The sequence below is a fragment of the Mytilus trossulus genome, chromosome 4 (genome assembly GCF_036588685.1).
Source record: "Mytilus trossulus isolate FHL-02 chromosome 4, PNRI_Mtr1.1.1.hap1, whole genome shotgun sequence".
Classification (NCBI taxonomy): Eukaryota; Metazoa; Mollusca; class Bivalvia; order Mytilida; family Mytilidae; genus Mytilus; species Mytilus trossulus.
Window position 1 is genome coordinate 70,074,578 of NC_086376.1, and position 17,377 is coordinate 70,091,954.

A 17,377-nucleotide genomic window follows, 5' to 3' on the forward strand; every position below is an offset into this window, starting at 1 on the left:
TTCTATGGAAAGTTGCTACTCTTTAAAATATGTCACACATTTATTTCAATCTTTGCTAATTAAAACTTGCCATAGAGAAGGAAATGTGCATATTTATGATTTTTTTCCATGTGAACATAAAATGTTAACTAAATCATCAAAATACATGTTTTCTGAAAAGAAGATAATGTTAAAGGTATAAAAGATACAATACCCCCCTTTCCGACGATCGAATTCAAAAAAGTTAAAAAGACCAAATAAAATACCAAGTTGAAGAGCAAGGATTTTTTGGGGTAATGAATAAAATATGACCACATGCAGTGGCCTTTGAGTACTGAAAAGATGATGACGGACTTCTGGAAGTGACAAGCAAATAAAAACAAAATAAAAAGAAGTTTTCAAAATAAGATTGTTTCTCATTTTATTAGATTTTATAGCCGACATGTTTATCATGGGTTTACCTCGTTGTTGGTATGGGTTTTGGTTTTCCTCGTTGTTGGTATGGGTTTTGGTTTTCCTCATTGTTGTAGGACGTTCGTATGCCACTTATTGTTTACATCTACTTCATTTAAACTTTGGTGAATATTTGTCTCATTGCATGATTGGCAATCATACCACATTTCCATATTCTTATTTAATAAAGAAAAAATGTCCAAAGGATGCTCTGGTATGTTGTTATCTGGAAACTAAAAGTGTGACAAATGCAAGAAAAATGTAATTTAAAGTTATAAAATATTACATGTAAAGATTAATAAGTATTGGCAAAAGTAGTTTTCAAAGGTACCAGGACTATAATCTTATATGCTAGACGCGCGTTTCGTCTACATAAGATTCATCAGTGACGCTCAGATCAAAAAAGTTATAAAGCCAAACAAGTACCAAAGATAAAGAGCATTGCGGACCGAAAAATTTCCCAAAGTTGTGCCTAAACGGCTAAGTTTTGTAAACAGGAAATTTATAGAAATGACCATATAGTTGATATTCATGTCAACACCTACGTGCTGACAACTGGACTGGTGATACCCTCGGGAAGGAAACATCTACCAGCAGTGGTATCGACCCAGTGATGTAAATAGGTATCAAAGGTACAAGGATTATGATTTAATACCCCGGACGTTTTGTCTAAATAAGACTAATCAGTGACCCTAAAATAAAAATAGTTTTAAAGCCAAACAAGAACAAAATTGAAATGCATTAAGAACCCAAAATTCCACAGGTTGTGTCAAATACGGCTAAAGTAATATATCAAAGCAATAACATTTGTCCAAAATAAACGACACACAAAATATAGATAGACTTTCTATTTATGACTGGAACTTTGTCGTGACTATCAAAATATTGAGTATTAACTATGCATAGTTTATTCTTAAATGGGTATTTTTGTCAGAGGTCAAACATTTTTTCACTGGTTATGTAAATTGTAAAAAACATGGCTTAGAATGTAAAAGGAAATGTGTTGCCTCAGCTTCAATTTAAAATCATGCAACAACAATAACCTTAAAAAGAGGATAGATACAGACAATATCTCTTGATATTGAATTTAAAAATTAGAAAGATTTTGCCATAAAGAACATGTGTACTAAGTTTCAAGTTGATTTGACTTCAGCTTCATCAAAAACTACCTTGACCAAAAACTTATATATGAAGCGGGACGAACGAACGAACGGACGGACGATGGGACGGACGCACAGACTAGAAAACATAATGCCCCTCTACTATCGTAGGTGGGGCATAATTAGAAACATAAGAATTCTTTTCAATGTTTATTCTTTGATAAATTATTAACAATCTTGTCAAATATTTATCTATGATCATATAAGATACATCAAAATCTATATAAACTACCTCGAGTTCTTTTTTTTTGTTCCCTTAGCCATCAGAATCTTTACTTTATCTCTCACATTAAAGTCAGGAACTAAATTTTCAAACGAACTAACAGCGAATGTATGGTTTGTGAAAACACTACGTAACATGTTAGTAGATTAATTTATTTACTATGACCTCCTTTTTATTTGTTTAAAGAATAAATTTTTGCTGAACTAACCATACAGAGAATATTTCATTTAGACAACAGTTGAAACAATGATATAATTAACTAAGCTTTGCATAAAACAGCTGCGTATCACATATAGCCGTGTGTTTGCTGTTCTAAATTACAATCTGTCTAAGTTCTGTAATTGAGCGAATTCTGGATACTGTGATACCAACTATATTAAAAGGCTTGAAGGGATTTCAAAACGATAAATATTACAAACATCCAGTTAACACCTAAGCAGCTGCCTGTATTCCCATCGCCACTTTTTATACTGTCGCTCATTGTGGTTAGTGGCTGCGAAGAAATCGGTCTACTTTGCATGTTGTTTATAGTTGTGGTTACGTTTTCCTGCGACGGTGGTGGTCCATCAGGACAGTTTGCAGGACGATTTGGGTTCTCTGGACGACACTCATATGGTGGAGGTAATCCCCCTCCACCACCACCTCCGCCTCCACCTCCTCCCTCTCTTTCTGGACACTCACACAAGTAATATTTCCATGTGTCCCAATCTGAAATATTTGAAAATATCTAAAACATAATAATTTCATTCTTTGTAAAACTATATATAAGTATTACCAATACTGTTCATGCAAACTTAATATTGAAAGGAGTTGGATGTTGATATTATTGTTAGGTAGTCATAGGAAAAGAACTTGGTGAAGATCAAGTATTTCATGGCTTATTCGTCATTTTTACGAGTTTATTCCGTCACATATGTTTTTCCTCCTTGCAATTTAGTTACAGCAGCTCCCATGATTTTTCACAATGACCACTATAACATGTTCTATGATGAGTTTATGTACAGCACCATGTGTTTTCGCATTTAATTATTCCGTTAAAACTATTTGTGGAACAAAATAAACTGCTTACAATTGGAATATAATATGCCAGACGCGTGAAAAAGTTTTGGAAGTGACAACAGAACTTTTATCAAAAAAGATAATGCCAAAAGTAATTTTGGATAGCTATTATAAATAAAATTGATATCATCTGTGACAAATTTTGTGATTTAAATAATTTTTGTTGCTGCCGTCGTGGTTCAAATGGATAACATGTCCATACTTACCATTACTATTCAAATCGCAATCATATGTGACTGTAACAACATCAGCGTAAACAGTACCATGGTAACATCCCAGAAAATATGGCCACTCTTCGGTCACATGGTATCGATATTGACCGTTCACCTCCCTCCCGTGACATTTGTCTAAATCCGCCGACGTTATCCACCTGTCAGATATGTCAGATACATTTGGTCCATATATTGGGAATCCATCGAAGGCTACACCAATTAGTTCATCTTCAGTGTTATTATATAAGCAGCTATCGGGAATTTTGTGATAATGATATGATCCACCGGGTGACGTATGTCCATCACAACTGTCAAACGTTTCAGCGCTACCTCCCTCTACAGCATTGACTGACCCGCCGGCTAGAGGGTTATATATAGCTACGCCTGTTCTAGTCAGTCCAATCTTTCCGAATGGCACACATGCTTTAGTAGGGGATACAGTCGGGGTTTTCGGAATCTTTATATTGTAGTTTTGGTTTATCGGAGTGTTTGGATTCACCATTTGCCAAGGATGATCGGGTATTCCAGATGCTGCGAACATGAAACTAAAAAGAAGATAAATTCAAGAAAAATAAATAATTTACTCCCAGTGATGATTAATTGTAAGAAAAAATAAATCAAAGAAAAAATATAATCTAATGACGATTAAATGTTGTAAGTAAACATGATTTCAAGAATTTGCTAATCCTATGGTGATAAATTGCTGATAATTAAGTTAATAAGTATAATAATGATATAAGACGATAAAAACTGAGACCTTTTATAATGAAAGTATGAAATCATCAATATTTTTTATTCAATACCAATAAAAGAAAGCATAATTGCAAAATAACTACAGTGTCTTCAATTATTTTTTTTTATGTTTACACGGATAAACATTATCTTGATTTAAATCCCATTTTTGCAAATTTTCATGAGTCGGTTTTTTTGTGGTGTTATCCATTCGTGTTACAGACACACAGTTCGTAAATCAACATTTTTGTGTACTATTCTAAATTAATTTTAGTTATTCGATGTATTTAGATCTGTGATTAGCATGTTGAAATGTACTTTTATATTATTTATTTATGTATTTCTCTGTCTTTGGTTTTCTTGTATTTATTTGTACTGTATTCCCGTAGTGTAACGTTGTCATTCTAACAGTATATATATACATTGCCATAAAGCGCGGAGGTTTGGCTAGCCACAAAACGTGGTTTAATCCATATTTTTGTTCTTAAAATGTCCTGCACCAAGTCAGGGATATGACAGTTGTTTTTTAATAGTTCGTTTCTATGCATGCTGCATTGTAGTTTGTTTTTTGTTGCACTTCAGTTTTATACTGTTTTGATGTTTTTCTTGTATAGATGATTTTTTCTTCGGTTTTAGTTTGTAATCCGAATTTGTTTTCTCTCAATCGATTTTTTTACTTTTGAACAGCGGTGTAATATTATTGCTTTTATTTACATTTGTTTTCGGTGCTTATTTTGAATTTTGTTTACACATTTATAGGATGTTGAATTTTTCATCTTCTCATCTCCATTGAAATCAATTTTTAAGATTTAGTTATCTATATTTATTGACAGATTGTGTATCGTGTTACCCTTTTTGTCACCTATGGGCGATAGTAGGTTGTATCGGTGTTTGTAATGTGATCAGATAAATGATGATTAAAATACCTACTATTCTGAGTTGGACTGGTCCACTGTTATTGTTGCCTCGTACTTTCCAGAAACAGAAAATTTGGATATTTCTTCGCTCGTTAAGCCAGCTGATTCGGTATGCAGTAACGACGTAGTGACAACTAACCATATTTGTAACCACATTGTATCGCTAAATTAAATATAACAAAATCTTACTAAATATGTTGTCAAATATTTATATATATATATGTATATTCTTATGAATTCTAGTGATACCACGAATTCAAAGAAGCATGTCAACATCTGTAAAACGATTATTTTTATCTCTTTACATTCTATGTTATTAAAAAGGCACCGAAAAGAAAAATGTGAATCAATGAGAATCAATTACAAAACTAACGCCATTAATTATAACAAAGCAATATAAAAAGAAAATGCAAACATGAACTAATTAGAACCACTGTACTACATAATTCTGACTAGGCACATGCACATTAAGAATATGATTGTGTGTTGAATATGTTTGTGTGCGCTTATAACCACTATTCTGGGACATTGATGTAACAGCACAACATATGAACAAACAGTACAGCTGCAGTTGGCTTAATTCCAATGAACAGTGCAAGGCCGCTACAAAAAACGGCTAACATCAAAACAGTAAGCACGGGAATAAGAGTACTTAGAGTTACTGAAAACTAATTCAAAGTTAATTACAACTTTTAAATAAATCATGGTCTTCCTTTTTTTTTCTCATTCTTATTTATACTCAGACAATTTGTGTATTCAATCATTCATTAACCTCTCGAGGAAAACACTTAGTGGTGTCATCATGGCTTATTATATATTCACGACGGGAATTAAAATATAACGTGCAAATATAATTAACAAAAATCTCAAAAGAAACAACATTTAAAAAGTTAAAAAAATCCGTACCAAAAATTTTGCTATCTGATAATTCAAATTTAATTAATTCATAGACACATTCAATTTGGTACATGTATAGTTGTGCTAATAACTAGTAAATTGATGCACATTTTAAAACTATTTAATGAAATTTAAATTTTATGCAATAAAATATAATATTAGTAATACTGACCTTTTATTTCAGATATCAAATCCTCAACATGTGTTCAAAAAAGATAATTCAATAATAAACGATATACCTGTGTAAAAAATATAAATAGACCTAATGCTATGTGACCTGGAACTCTATCGTGACTTTGAAACAATTGATGATATTCTATACATAGTTTATTCTCAAATGGGTTTTTTGTCACATGAAAGATATTTATGAACGGGTACGTAGAGTTGAAACATTGTAATTTAAATAATATGACTTGCATTTGGATGGCAATAGGTTGTCTTAGAGTGAGACACATAGGTTTGACCACCAATAAAATAATCCGCAATACATTTTGACGAGAATAAAATTGAGAACGGAAACATGGAATGTGCCAAAAAAGGCAACAGCCAAATTAAAGACGGGTTAATATCACAAGGCAAAAAAATGGGTCTTAAACACAGCGAGAAAATCCCGCACACGGAGGCGGGCTTCAGTTGGCCCAAAAACAATCATTTTTACTAGAAACAAGTAAAATCACAAAAGTACTGAACTCCGAGGAAAATTCAATCGGATAGTCCATAATCACATGTCAAAATCAAATGACAAAACACATCAAACGAATGGACAACAACTGTCATATTACTGACTTGGTACTTTAGTTCAGCGAAAATAAGAAGTCACAGGAAACTTCGAAACATATTAATGAACCAAAATAATGATAAAAACTTCAAGATTATCAAAGGCCAAATGTTCTTGACTTGGGACAGGCGCAACAAATCAGGTGGGGTTCAAAAAGTAAAATACAGTTCAGACACATCATCTTAGTATTTGGCCTTTAACAGGATTTCTTTTAAATGTTTAAAAAAATATCTATATCAAGCAACTGTGGTGGTAATTTTGTGCGGAGCAATTATTTAGTATAACTTAAGTCTTCAATACATATGCTAAGTTACCATTTGAACATCCAAATCTTAATATTTTTATTGACACTTTTCGAGCATCAATGTTTTGGTCATATGTTATGGCGGTTTGGGTATCTTACATTTCATGTCCATTCTCATATTCTTCACAAGAAAATATTTGAAATAACAAAAATACGGAACAAAGAGTACAATATGAAAGTCCGTAAACAAATGACAAAATCAAAATCTCAACCACGTCAAACGAATGAATAACATCTATCATATTCTTGACTTGGTACAGGCATTATCTTATGTAGAAAATTATTGATTAAAGCTTATTTTTACCTAGCTTAATCGCTCACTTGTATGACAGCCGCATGAAATGTCATTATATTGACAACGAATAATGTTTTAATAAGGCAATATCTAAAACATTCTTAAAATTTTACTTCCCGTTGTAAAATGGACCGTCATAAGGACAACATTCCGGTTGTTTACGTTATTAAGCTCATTACTAAGACACATGGAAACGTGCCATTTCTGTTCTGCATTCTAGATTCTATTTTCATGATGATTCTATGTGGATAAGTGACAATGATGATATACTGGTACAAAATTAAAGATTGGAAAGCTTGAAGAAACTTTTAAGTCTTTAATACTGAGTCATGGCATACAGTTGTTTCTCAATCTAATCCTTTATTTTGACCTACAGGGGAAACAAAACTAAAGCAAATACAGGTGAACTTTAAGACACATATAATGTGTCAACGTTCCGTCATCAGTAGCAATACAGTTCAAGTAGAAGGTGTTACATTGCAATAAATTACACCTGCCATTTTGATACTATTTGAAGACAATTTTCCTAAGTTCTCTGATTGTTTCCTTTGTCATTTTGGGGTTTTAAACTGTTACCTTCTATGTTGTACATTTTAGTTGTTACCTTTACGGCTTGTGTTCGTTTATTTACTATGTCTACCTTTTGACCGTTTCCTTATTAAAGAATTCTTTTGACCGGTGCTCATAATGGTGTTCCTTATGACTTCTGACTTGTAACCATTTCTTCACTTTGAATACTGACGGCCCAATTTAAAACAAAACAATTTCCGAAAAAAAAATATGATAAATATTTACTATGCTGTATTTCTATGGTGCATTTTCTTTGAATATAAGCTTTATGGTGATTGTGCACCCCATTTGGTTTCTTGTAATCGGTTAAAGGCAAGTATTGTTAAATTACGACGAGACGGTTGATGATATGAGGTGGTTTTAACTAAATATCTTTTGTCATGGAGACGATACATTGTTTACTCTGTGTAAATAAACTCATCATAGATACCGGGACTAAATTTAGTATATACGCCAGACGCGCGTTTCGTCTACAAAAATCTCATCAGTGACGCTCGAATCGAAAAAGTTAAAAAGGCCAAATAAATTACGAAGTTATAGAGCATTGAGGACCAAAATTCCTAAAAGTTTTTTCAAATAAGTGCGTACAATCTTTTTCAACTAGAGTGTGAATTATTTATTGTGAAATTAAATTTTACAAGTATATATCGCTTCATAATTTAAGTATGTTTTCTTTCAGAAAAAAACCATCAATTGTTTTTAAAAGTTGTTTATGTTAATTTTGCAAATTGTTGTAAGTACGGCTATCGAATAATTTTCATCAGTTCGGATATACTTTAACTTGAATCTGGTATATCTTGATTGTCGAAAAAAATCACTTTTGTTTCAGTTATCTGCATTTTGTTTTTCACTCCAAAAGACTAAATGAAAAGATGATTTTGGTTAGAAATGTCAAAACATAACAATGACATTGTCATACTCACGATGTCCTTTTTCTTTCAGAGCACCCACAATTACCTCTGATTTACATCGGAGTTTGATTTACCAAACTGCTTGTTATAAGTGTTCGTCGTTTGCATTAATGTTTTCAAGCAGGAGGTTTTATATGCCTTTAAACAAGGTCGAACCCCCATTTTTACTTAAAATGTCAGGAATATGGCAGTTGTTATGAAATAGTTTGTTTCTATGTGTGTTGGTGTTTGTTTTTGTTACACTTCGGTATTCCTGTTGTTTCTTTGTGTTCTTTATATAGCTAATGAATTTCCCTCGGTTTTGGTCAAGTGTGTAACCCGGAATTGTTTTCTATTATCGATTTACGACTTTTGAACACTGGTATACTTTATTTGCCGTTCTTTAAAAAAAATGCTTTTGATTTCTCTCGGTCAAATAATGTACTCGTCAATTTGTTGTTCTAGTTTCTTCTACGTATTTTTCATATTTTAGCATATGAACTCAAGTCGAGCTTGTAAATTAATCAACGTATTTTGTCCTTACACATCATTGGCTTTCAGATATTCAGTTAATAGCGTTCCTGATGAAGGTAGATCAGGAAATGCACTTCGGAAGCATGACATGTATAACGTGTTTTCATTTCTTTTACGACTAAAGGTCACACGACAAAGTCATTGATTGCAATAGAAATACATGGAAATGGCGACTAAATGTCATTATTGCTTACTGTGATGGTACATGTAGATAAGAACTAAATGTCATTAAAACAGACCCCTGTCTACAATGGGAATAAATGGAAATGATAAGTGAATGTTTATTAACACTCCACAGTGAGGATTGGATGAAAAAAAGTTTAAAAAAAAAGCAGAAGTATCATTGAAGAACCAAAATATCAAATGGATTTTCCCAATGTACATTTTGAGTGTAATACAAAAAGAAACAAATCAGTGGTTAATCAAGAATGAAATAATATTGTGTTTTAACATCTTTAAATATTCAGATATAAACGTTGAAAAAAATAAGATAAAACCGATATTTCTTCTTAAACCTACGACGATTATCTGATATACTGGAAACATAAGTAATATGCGGTTTATTCGTGACTTAATTTTTGAAAAACTCGTGACCATTGTTACATAGTTTTTGTCATGTGATGTTTACGATTTTGTACATCAATTATTTTTATTCCTTTCAATTGAATTCCTCCACCGAAAACTGTGCCAATTTGCATACTTTTATCTCAATTATATAAGATTCACATTCTAAATATATATTTAATATTTTATTCACAAAGAAGTTCGTGTGTGATTTAAATACCCATACGAATGAACATGACCCAGTTATCTGAATGAGGATATACACTGACATTTTTGGACAATTCTGAATATCTCAAATTATGCCACTAGTATATCCACTTGTATTAGAGAGAAGATATTTGCTAAAACTTGACATTGATTCAATTTCACATTGCGTAAGAGGTATATATTAGAATGACTCTGAAAAAAGAATAATATCAATCATTTTACTGATTATACAAAGAAGGCATAGTAAATGGGTCCTTTTTTTTCACAAACAAACGTGTTCGATAACAAACCGGTAAAAGCAATTTGATAAGAGCATGATTAGTTTGAATACAACTTTTATTTTAACTAATCTTCAATTGAAACATTAATTTTGTCTCATGGCATCTGGAAATAACTGATTTTATGTAGACATTTTGAAAAAGTATATGAATGGTCGGCGCCATTAGATTCGTGTTACAAGGTATATACAGAAGACGTCTCTATCTAGAAGCATATGTGGCATTGTATTTTCCATGTGCATGATGAGTGCATATCAATACTTAGTATATATAAAACGACATTTCAGTTATAAAGTCAAATAAAGCTTCATTACACATCAACGTCAATATATGTATATTTTAATGAGTATTTTCACTCTGCATTGATAATGGTTATCCATAAAAATTACAAAGAATCAATTATCAAATATGTCATGTAAATGAGAGAAATCAATTATACTACTTATGTTCAATTTGAAAAGATATTTTTAAAACGGTTATTCTATTCGATAATTGTTTTAGAATTCAGCAGATAATATTCCATCTGTCATAGCGCTTCAGGTCGTATATGTTGAATCATTGTAGCAGTAGGTCAATGCTCAGTTCTAGCATGGAAACATAGATATTGTTGGGTTTTTTTCTTTTTGCAAAAGGGTGGAAATGATTTAAAATTAAAGATTTTATTTCCCTCGTTTTGAAATGCCTCTTGTTCATCTCGTTGTTTAGCATGACAACGTTTCTATTAGTTTTTAGATCTTCATATTACTAAAGATGCAATTATTGCAATCTTTGCACCGCTGGTTTAATGTTTTTACTATATTAAATATTTTCACTATACCTCTTTCCCTTGAACCACGTAAAAAGCCGTGACTAAGTATTTTACAAGAAATTAAACAACTGTCGGGTTCTGTGAAAAGAATGCTAGTAACCTTTTTTTGTGTTTCTCACGATTAAAGTTCCTTCACCTTAAACCTGTGATAATCTGCATGTTTTCAGTTAGTCAAGGCTTTAATAGATGTAATTTCTTATTTAACAAAGGAAGTCGTGACTGATTTAAATATAGGTTTGAATGTTCATGAATGGTCAACCAAAATTAGAATGATTTACAGACTATTTAAATTGTCTTGAACTTTGATAAAATTGTTGTTTTCTATACACAACACCACACATAACGATGTGACAAAATTGCAAAATTTAGATCAGAATGCATGGTTGTATAGCTTTTCCCTTTTGCTTGCACTCACACTTTCCATATATTATGGTTTTGCATTTTTCTTCTTTTTCAAATCTTAAATTTCGTATTTTATTTTTCAATATATAACATGAAGTTGAAGCCATGGGTCAAACTATTGAAAACAATATTTAATTACTAAATTTTGTGCTTTTCTATATTTACCTTTATCAGAAAAGCACAAAACAAACACGTTGAAAATCATGAAATCGTAGATACACAACAACGTTATACAGCTTTTTATTTAAAAAAAAAATCAGGGATTTGGAACCTGATAATCTAAATAATTTCTTAATCCATGAAAGGAGAAAAAAAATATGTTTCTGTTATCAAACCTATATATATACAAATGATAATTATAACATGTATGGCCTTATTATCCATTCAATTATAATATTCAGCTGTTCTGTCACGCGGAGAGGAGTAAAAAAATATCATTTAATCAATTAATGCGAAAAAGCATCAATATTGAAAAGTATCTCGACAAACGACATTTTTAAGGATATTTCTCAAGTATGCACGATAGATCTGAAACTCCGCCTTAAACGAAAAATAAAATTAGTATCTGAATACATTATAGAAAGTTTGCAATCTTGTAATAAGTCCGGGAACTTTAATTATCACAGAATCTGTAGAAGTTTATTTAAAGCAGTCTAGGGCAAAAATAGTAGCCATTTAATGTGATTCTGACAAGAACGAATTCAAAGTTAATCAGATCCACTGTCCTAATCCTGACTTAGTACAGGAATTTTTAGGAACGAAAACGGTGATCAAATTGTACATGAGTTTTTATTCATAAAATTTAGAATGAAAACAACATTTACTTCACAACAACTGGTTTGATACAGTTTTCGTCGAGTCATTATAATATAATTGCAGGTCCATTTTTTAAAGAGACACTTGATATCCTTTTCGTGGTTAATCTAACAATTAAATGTCCTACTTAAAATATGTGTCAATTTGCGTTCTTTTCGTCCATCAAGATTATATTCAAATTAATACAAGTGTGGACACAGATGAGTGTGGATAGTATGTTTGGATGTTTGACAGTGTCTTATGACAATAAAGTTTTATGTTTTTCCTATATGGTGTTAATAACTGTGTTGCACGGTGACAACCGATCTGAGCATTAGGAGTGTTATTTATTTGATATTTTTTTATGTTCAATACAGACATGGGGAGACAGTAATTACATTAGTTACCAAATGATTATGATAGAACATGTTCTACATCTTTGGTTTTGGATACATTTTGTAGCTGGGAGAGCAATTGTTAATTTCTGTGTCGATTTGGTCTCTTGTGGAGAATTGTCTTATTGGCAATCATACCTCATCTTTTTTATATGTATTTGCTTACTATTGGTATGGTTCTATTTACATTACTTTGTGGTGGATCGTCAGTATCATTAGTAATTTTTTTTGTTAAAATGTCGAATTTCTTCCTCATATTAGAATACATTTATTGGTTTTAAGTAATGACAATGGCTTATGTCTGACATGATTATTGGGGCTAAATAAGATAGGAAGTAAACCTCTGTGCTGATTTATATCAATTCTTTATATCTCCTCCAAAGCTGGTCGAAGCAAAGACAAATTTTGACCAATATAAAAATGATTTCACCAAAATAACCTTTGTGAGCATGTTTCAAAGACATCATCAACATCTACTTAATAAGTCTTAATATGTCTAAATACCTAAAAATCTATTTAGTACTCAAAAGGTATTGCAAAATTATTCCTTTTCATTTTTTGTTTTGTTATATGGATACAAATATAAGTGATACATGTACCAATACAGTATTTGTTGTGGTATGCAAGTGGTAGTAATTAACATTTACTGTAACAATGTTAATTCACACAAATTAAGAAATAACAAATGAATGGAACAGATACTCCGCAGGGTGCTGCTTTATACGACTGCAGAAGTGGAAACCTGAACGGTTGGGGGTAGTATGGACACAACATTCAAGCTGGATACAGCTCTGAATTTGGATTGTGGTTAAATAGTTGACACAACATAGGTTTCTGGCACAGAATGAATGTGTTCTAATGAACTTAAAATTTTTGTTTTCTCTTAGAGCAATTCACTATGCTGTTAAATATTAATCCTCTCAAAAAAATGTTTGAAGAAATTTTCTTTTTATTTATGAAATTTCAAATGAGAATAAATAGTTGACACAGCATAGGTTTCTGAAACAGAATGAATATGTTCTAATGAACTTAAAATTTTTGTTTTCTCTTAGAGCAATTCACTATGCTGTTGAATATTAATCCTCTCAAAAAATGTTTATGAAATTTCAAATGATAAAATTGAAACCATTCTTTTAATCACATCCCCCTTTCCCTTATTCCAAAACTAATCTCAATTAAAATTTCTAATGGAGTTTGCAACAATAACTACTCATTTAAATACATCATAAAATATTAAGATGTAAAAAAACTGCTTGTTATCACTGAATTTATTAAATTGGACATTTACCTATTTTGGTCCAATATCCAAAATCTAAATACATGGTTAAATTCAGAATATCATAGAACTCGAATAATTCAATTTTTGATGAAATCAAATAATGTTTAATTTTTGACCCTTTAGACCTCCATGTGGACCAATTTGATAACCGGGCCCAAATATTAAAAATCTAAATACACGGTTAGATTCGGCATATTGAAGAACCCCATATATTCATTTTTTGTTGAAATGAAACAAAGTTCAATTTTTGACCCTTTGAATCTTAATGTAGACCAATTTGAAAACGGGACAATACTGTGCAATTGAATATTCCTGGCTATTGCCAATACTGTGCAATTGAAAATTTCTTGCTATTGTGCAATATTGTGCAATTAGATATTTCTTGCTATTGTGCAATACAGTGCAATTAAAAATTTCTTGCTATTGCACAATACTGTGCAATTGGAGATTTCATGCTATTGTGCAATACTGTGCAATTGAACATTTCTTGCTATTGAACAATACTGTGCAATTAAAGATTTCTTGCTATTGCAGAATACTGTGCAATTAAAAATTTCTTGCTATTGCACAATATTTAGTATAATAATTTTTGACCCCGATTGGGACCAACATGAAAACTGGGCCCATAATCAAAAATCTAAGTACATGTTAAGACTCGCCATATCAAAGAACCTCAAAAATTCAATTTTTGTTAAAATCAAGCTTATTTTAATTTTGGACCCTTTTAAATGTAAATCAATTTAAAAACAGGACCAAAAATTAAGAATCTTAACATTGTTAGATTTGGCATATCAAAGAAGCACGATAATTCATTTTTTGATGAAAGCAAACAAAGTTTAATTTTGGCCCCTTAATCCTTGGGACCAAAACTCCCAAAAATAATCCAAACCTTCCTTTTGTGGTCATAAACCTTTATAGATTTCTATTAACTTATATGCTAAAGGTATTGTTAAAAAAACCAAGAAAAATGCTTATTTGGGACCTGTTTTTGGTTCCTAAATCCTACACTGTTGGGACTAAAACTACCAAAATATATTCAAACCCTCCTTGTGTGGCCATAGACCTTATGTTTAAATATCATAGATTTCTGTTTACTAATACTTGAGTTATAGAGCAAAAACCAAGAACAATGCTAATTTGGACCCTTATTCCTAAACTGTTGAGACCAAAATACCCAAAATCAATCCCAGCCTTCTTTTCATGGCAATAAACCTTGTGTCTAAATTTCATATATTTCTATTGACTTTTACTTAAGTTAGAGTTCGAAAACCAAATGTCTTTGGATGAAGACGATGACGCCAACGTGATACCAATGTACAACCAAAAAAATTTCAATTTTTGCGGTCGTATAAAAATGATCTCAAATCAAATTTCTAATGAGGTTTGCAACAATAATTATTCAACTACTCATTTTAATAAAACAAAGTATTAAAATATAAATGTCATACAGTCATGGTGATGATGCCCCCTCTAGCATAAAACGTTAAAAAGGTACATAAAGTAAACTTAAACTGATTTTAGAGGTAATAAGCATTATATACACATTTCACTAAATTTAGTTGAGACAAAGTTCGAGAAATTTTTCCATTTGTGAAAGGGCATAACCCTAGAATGATAATCAAAGTGCTTGTAATCACTGAATGGCTATTAAAGACTGCTTAAATTAATCAGTTGGTAGTAAAGTGAATTTTGCATTGTATATTGTATATACATGTATAGCATTATTCTAAGTTGATTCAACTACTATTCTGGACAGAGAAAACTAAACTCCAATTTTTAAAGAAGATTTCATAAAGCATTGGTTTAAGGTAATTCAAAAACCATTCTGGACAAAGAAATAACTCCAATATATTGTCTGGAATCTACAAAAATGTTTGTTTATGGCCCTTAATTCCTAGACTGTTTGCCCCATAACCCACAAAATAGACCTCAACCTTCTACTTATGGTATTCAATATTATGGTACAATTTCAGAACAATTGAAATACTTATACACGACTTTTTGTAAAAATTAAAGATTAATGCTTGTTTTGGTCACCTTTGGAACCCTTATTCCTAAACCTTAGGGACTATATAATATAACCCCCCCCCCCCCCCCCAAAAAAAACCCCAATGTTTGTGGCTTTCGTGGGAAGAGTCTAACCACGAAATTAAATGTTCAACCATTAACAAATTTTCTATAGGCTTGTATGCAGATTTCGGCAAAACCACAAAATTAAATATCCATGAAAATGCAAATTTTCTTTAATCCACGAAAATTGGTACCCACGAAAATAAATGAATCCATTACGAATGTTATAATTTTAAGGCTTCCTTTTTACTTATACTGAAGTTATTATCTGGAAACCATCCATCTTGGGAAGACGACGACAGGATACCTACATGTATTTCAACTGCAAAAATTTGTGTGGTTGTTTAAAAATTTCAAACATGTACAATGAAATATTGTTTTAGAAATTGATAAGCCTAGATATGCCTTATAATTTTTCCCCGCAGAGTTGAAGGACCATTTACACTCAGAACCAAGTCATCAGTAGGCAGCTAGTACAGATGTATTAAAACAACCTAGCATCATATTGCTAGTAGTGGTAGTAGCATTCTCGGGTAAATTTGTTCCTTTTTTATAATATGTTTGGTTCAAATCAAAATAGAATGCTTTTATCTCCCTAATACTTACATTGTAAATAGAGGTGATACTACTTTGACAAATCCTTGTACATGAGAGTTTTCTGTCAAATCTTTATTTCACAAAGAATGATTTGCATAACAATGAACTGAGCTCAAAGCAAAGTATTCAATAATACACTTAGACAAAGAGCTAAATTCAGTGATATACTTTGTACTACAGGTCCTTCATTAACATCCATCGACCAAAACCACATCTCAAAAACATTCCATACTACATGGTTGGATTCAGAAGTCCTGAAATAGACATGATTTTCTTTATCATATTTTTTTTAAGTATAGATACACAGGTTAAAACTTTCTTGTGGTACAATCATTCCGTACCTAGCAACTATCAATTTGCTTCATGCACATATTGATATGTGTTGAGTTTATTACCTCTGTTGGAAATAACAACACACAAACCATCACCTAATTTTAGTCAACGACAAAAGATTCAAAAATATAAAATATTATCTAAGACTTGTCAGTGTCTATTTACCATTGTCACTGAATATATGTACACATAATTATATACATGCAAGACTAAAATTATAAAGTACATATATAAGACTAAAACTGACATTCAGTCTTTACGATATCTTCATTCCCAAAGTCATTTTCAAATTTGACTTCATGGTAAAATAAGATTCCATATCTACAACCAATGAAAAGGAAATATCCCTCTAATAGACTAGCATTTAAATCACAGTTTTCGAAAATGGAAGCTAGGTCACCGTGGAACCTAGAACTAAAAAAATCGAAACAATATATCTTAAATATTTCAAATGCATGTACATGAAATAATATTAATCTCTAAAATTCACCATATTGTTCCCTTTTTTATCTTCTGTTCGATACTGTATATCCAGTGGCAGATCCAGAAATTTTCTTAAGTGGGGGCCCACTGACTGACCTAAGAGGGGGATCGCTCCAGTCACGATTCAGTGATTCCCTATAAAAGCAACCAAATTTTTTCTCAA

The 17,377-nt window shown here is 31.5% G+C and overlaps 1 protein-coding gene across 1 annotated transcript in view; it reads right to left on the reverse strand.

The window, feature by feature from the left end:
* Positions 1 to 17,377, reverse strand: part of LOC134715847 (uncharacterized) — a 43,943-nt gene that overhangs the window by 16,729 nt on the left and 9,837 nt on the right. The window contains exon 4 of the mRNA XM_063578352.1: positions 4,749 to 4,869. Within this exon, the coding sequence (XP_063434422.1) occupies positions 4,749 to 4,869 (121 nt within the window). The remainder of the gene's footprint in view (positions 1 to 4,748; positions 4,870 to 17,377) is intronic.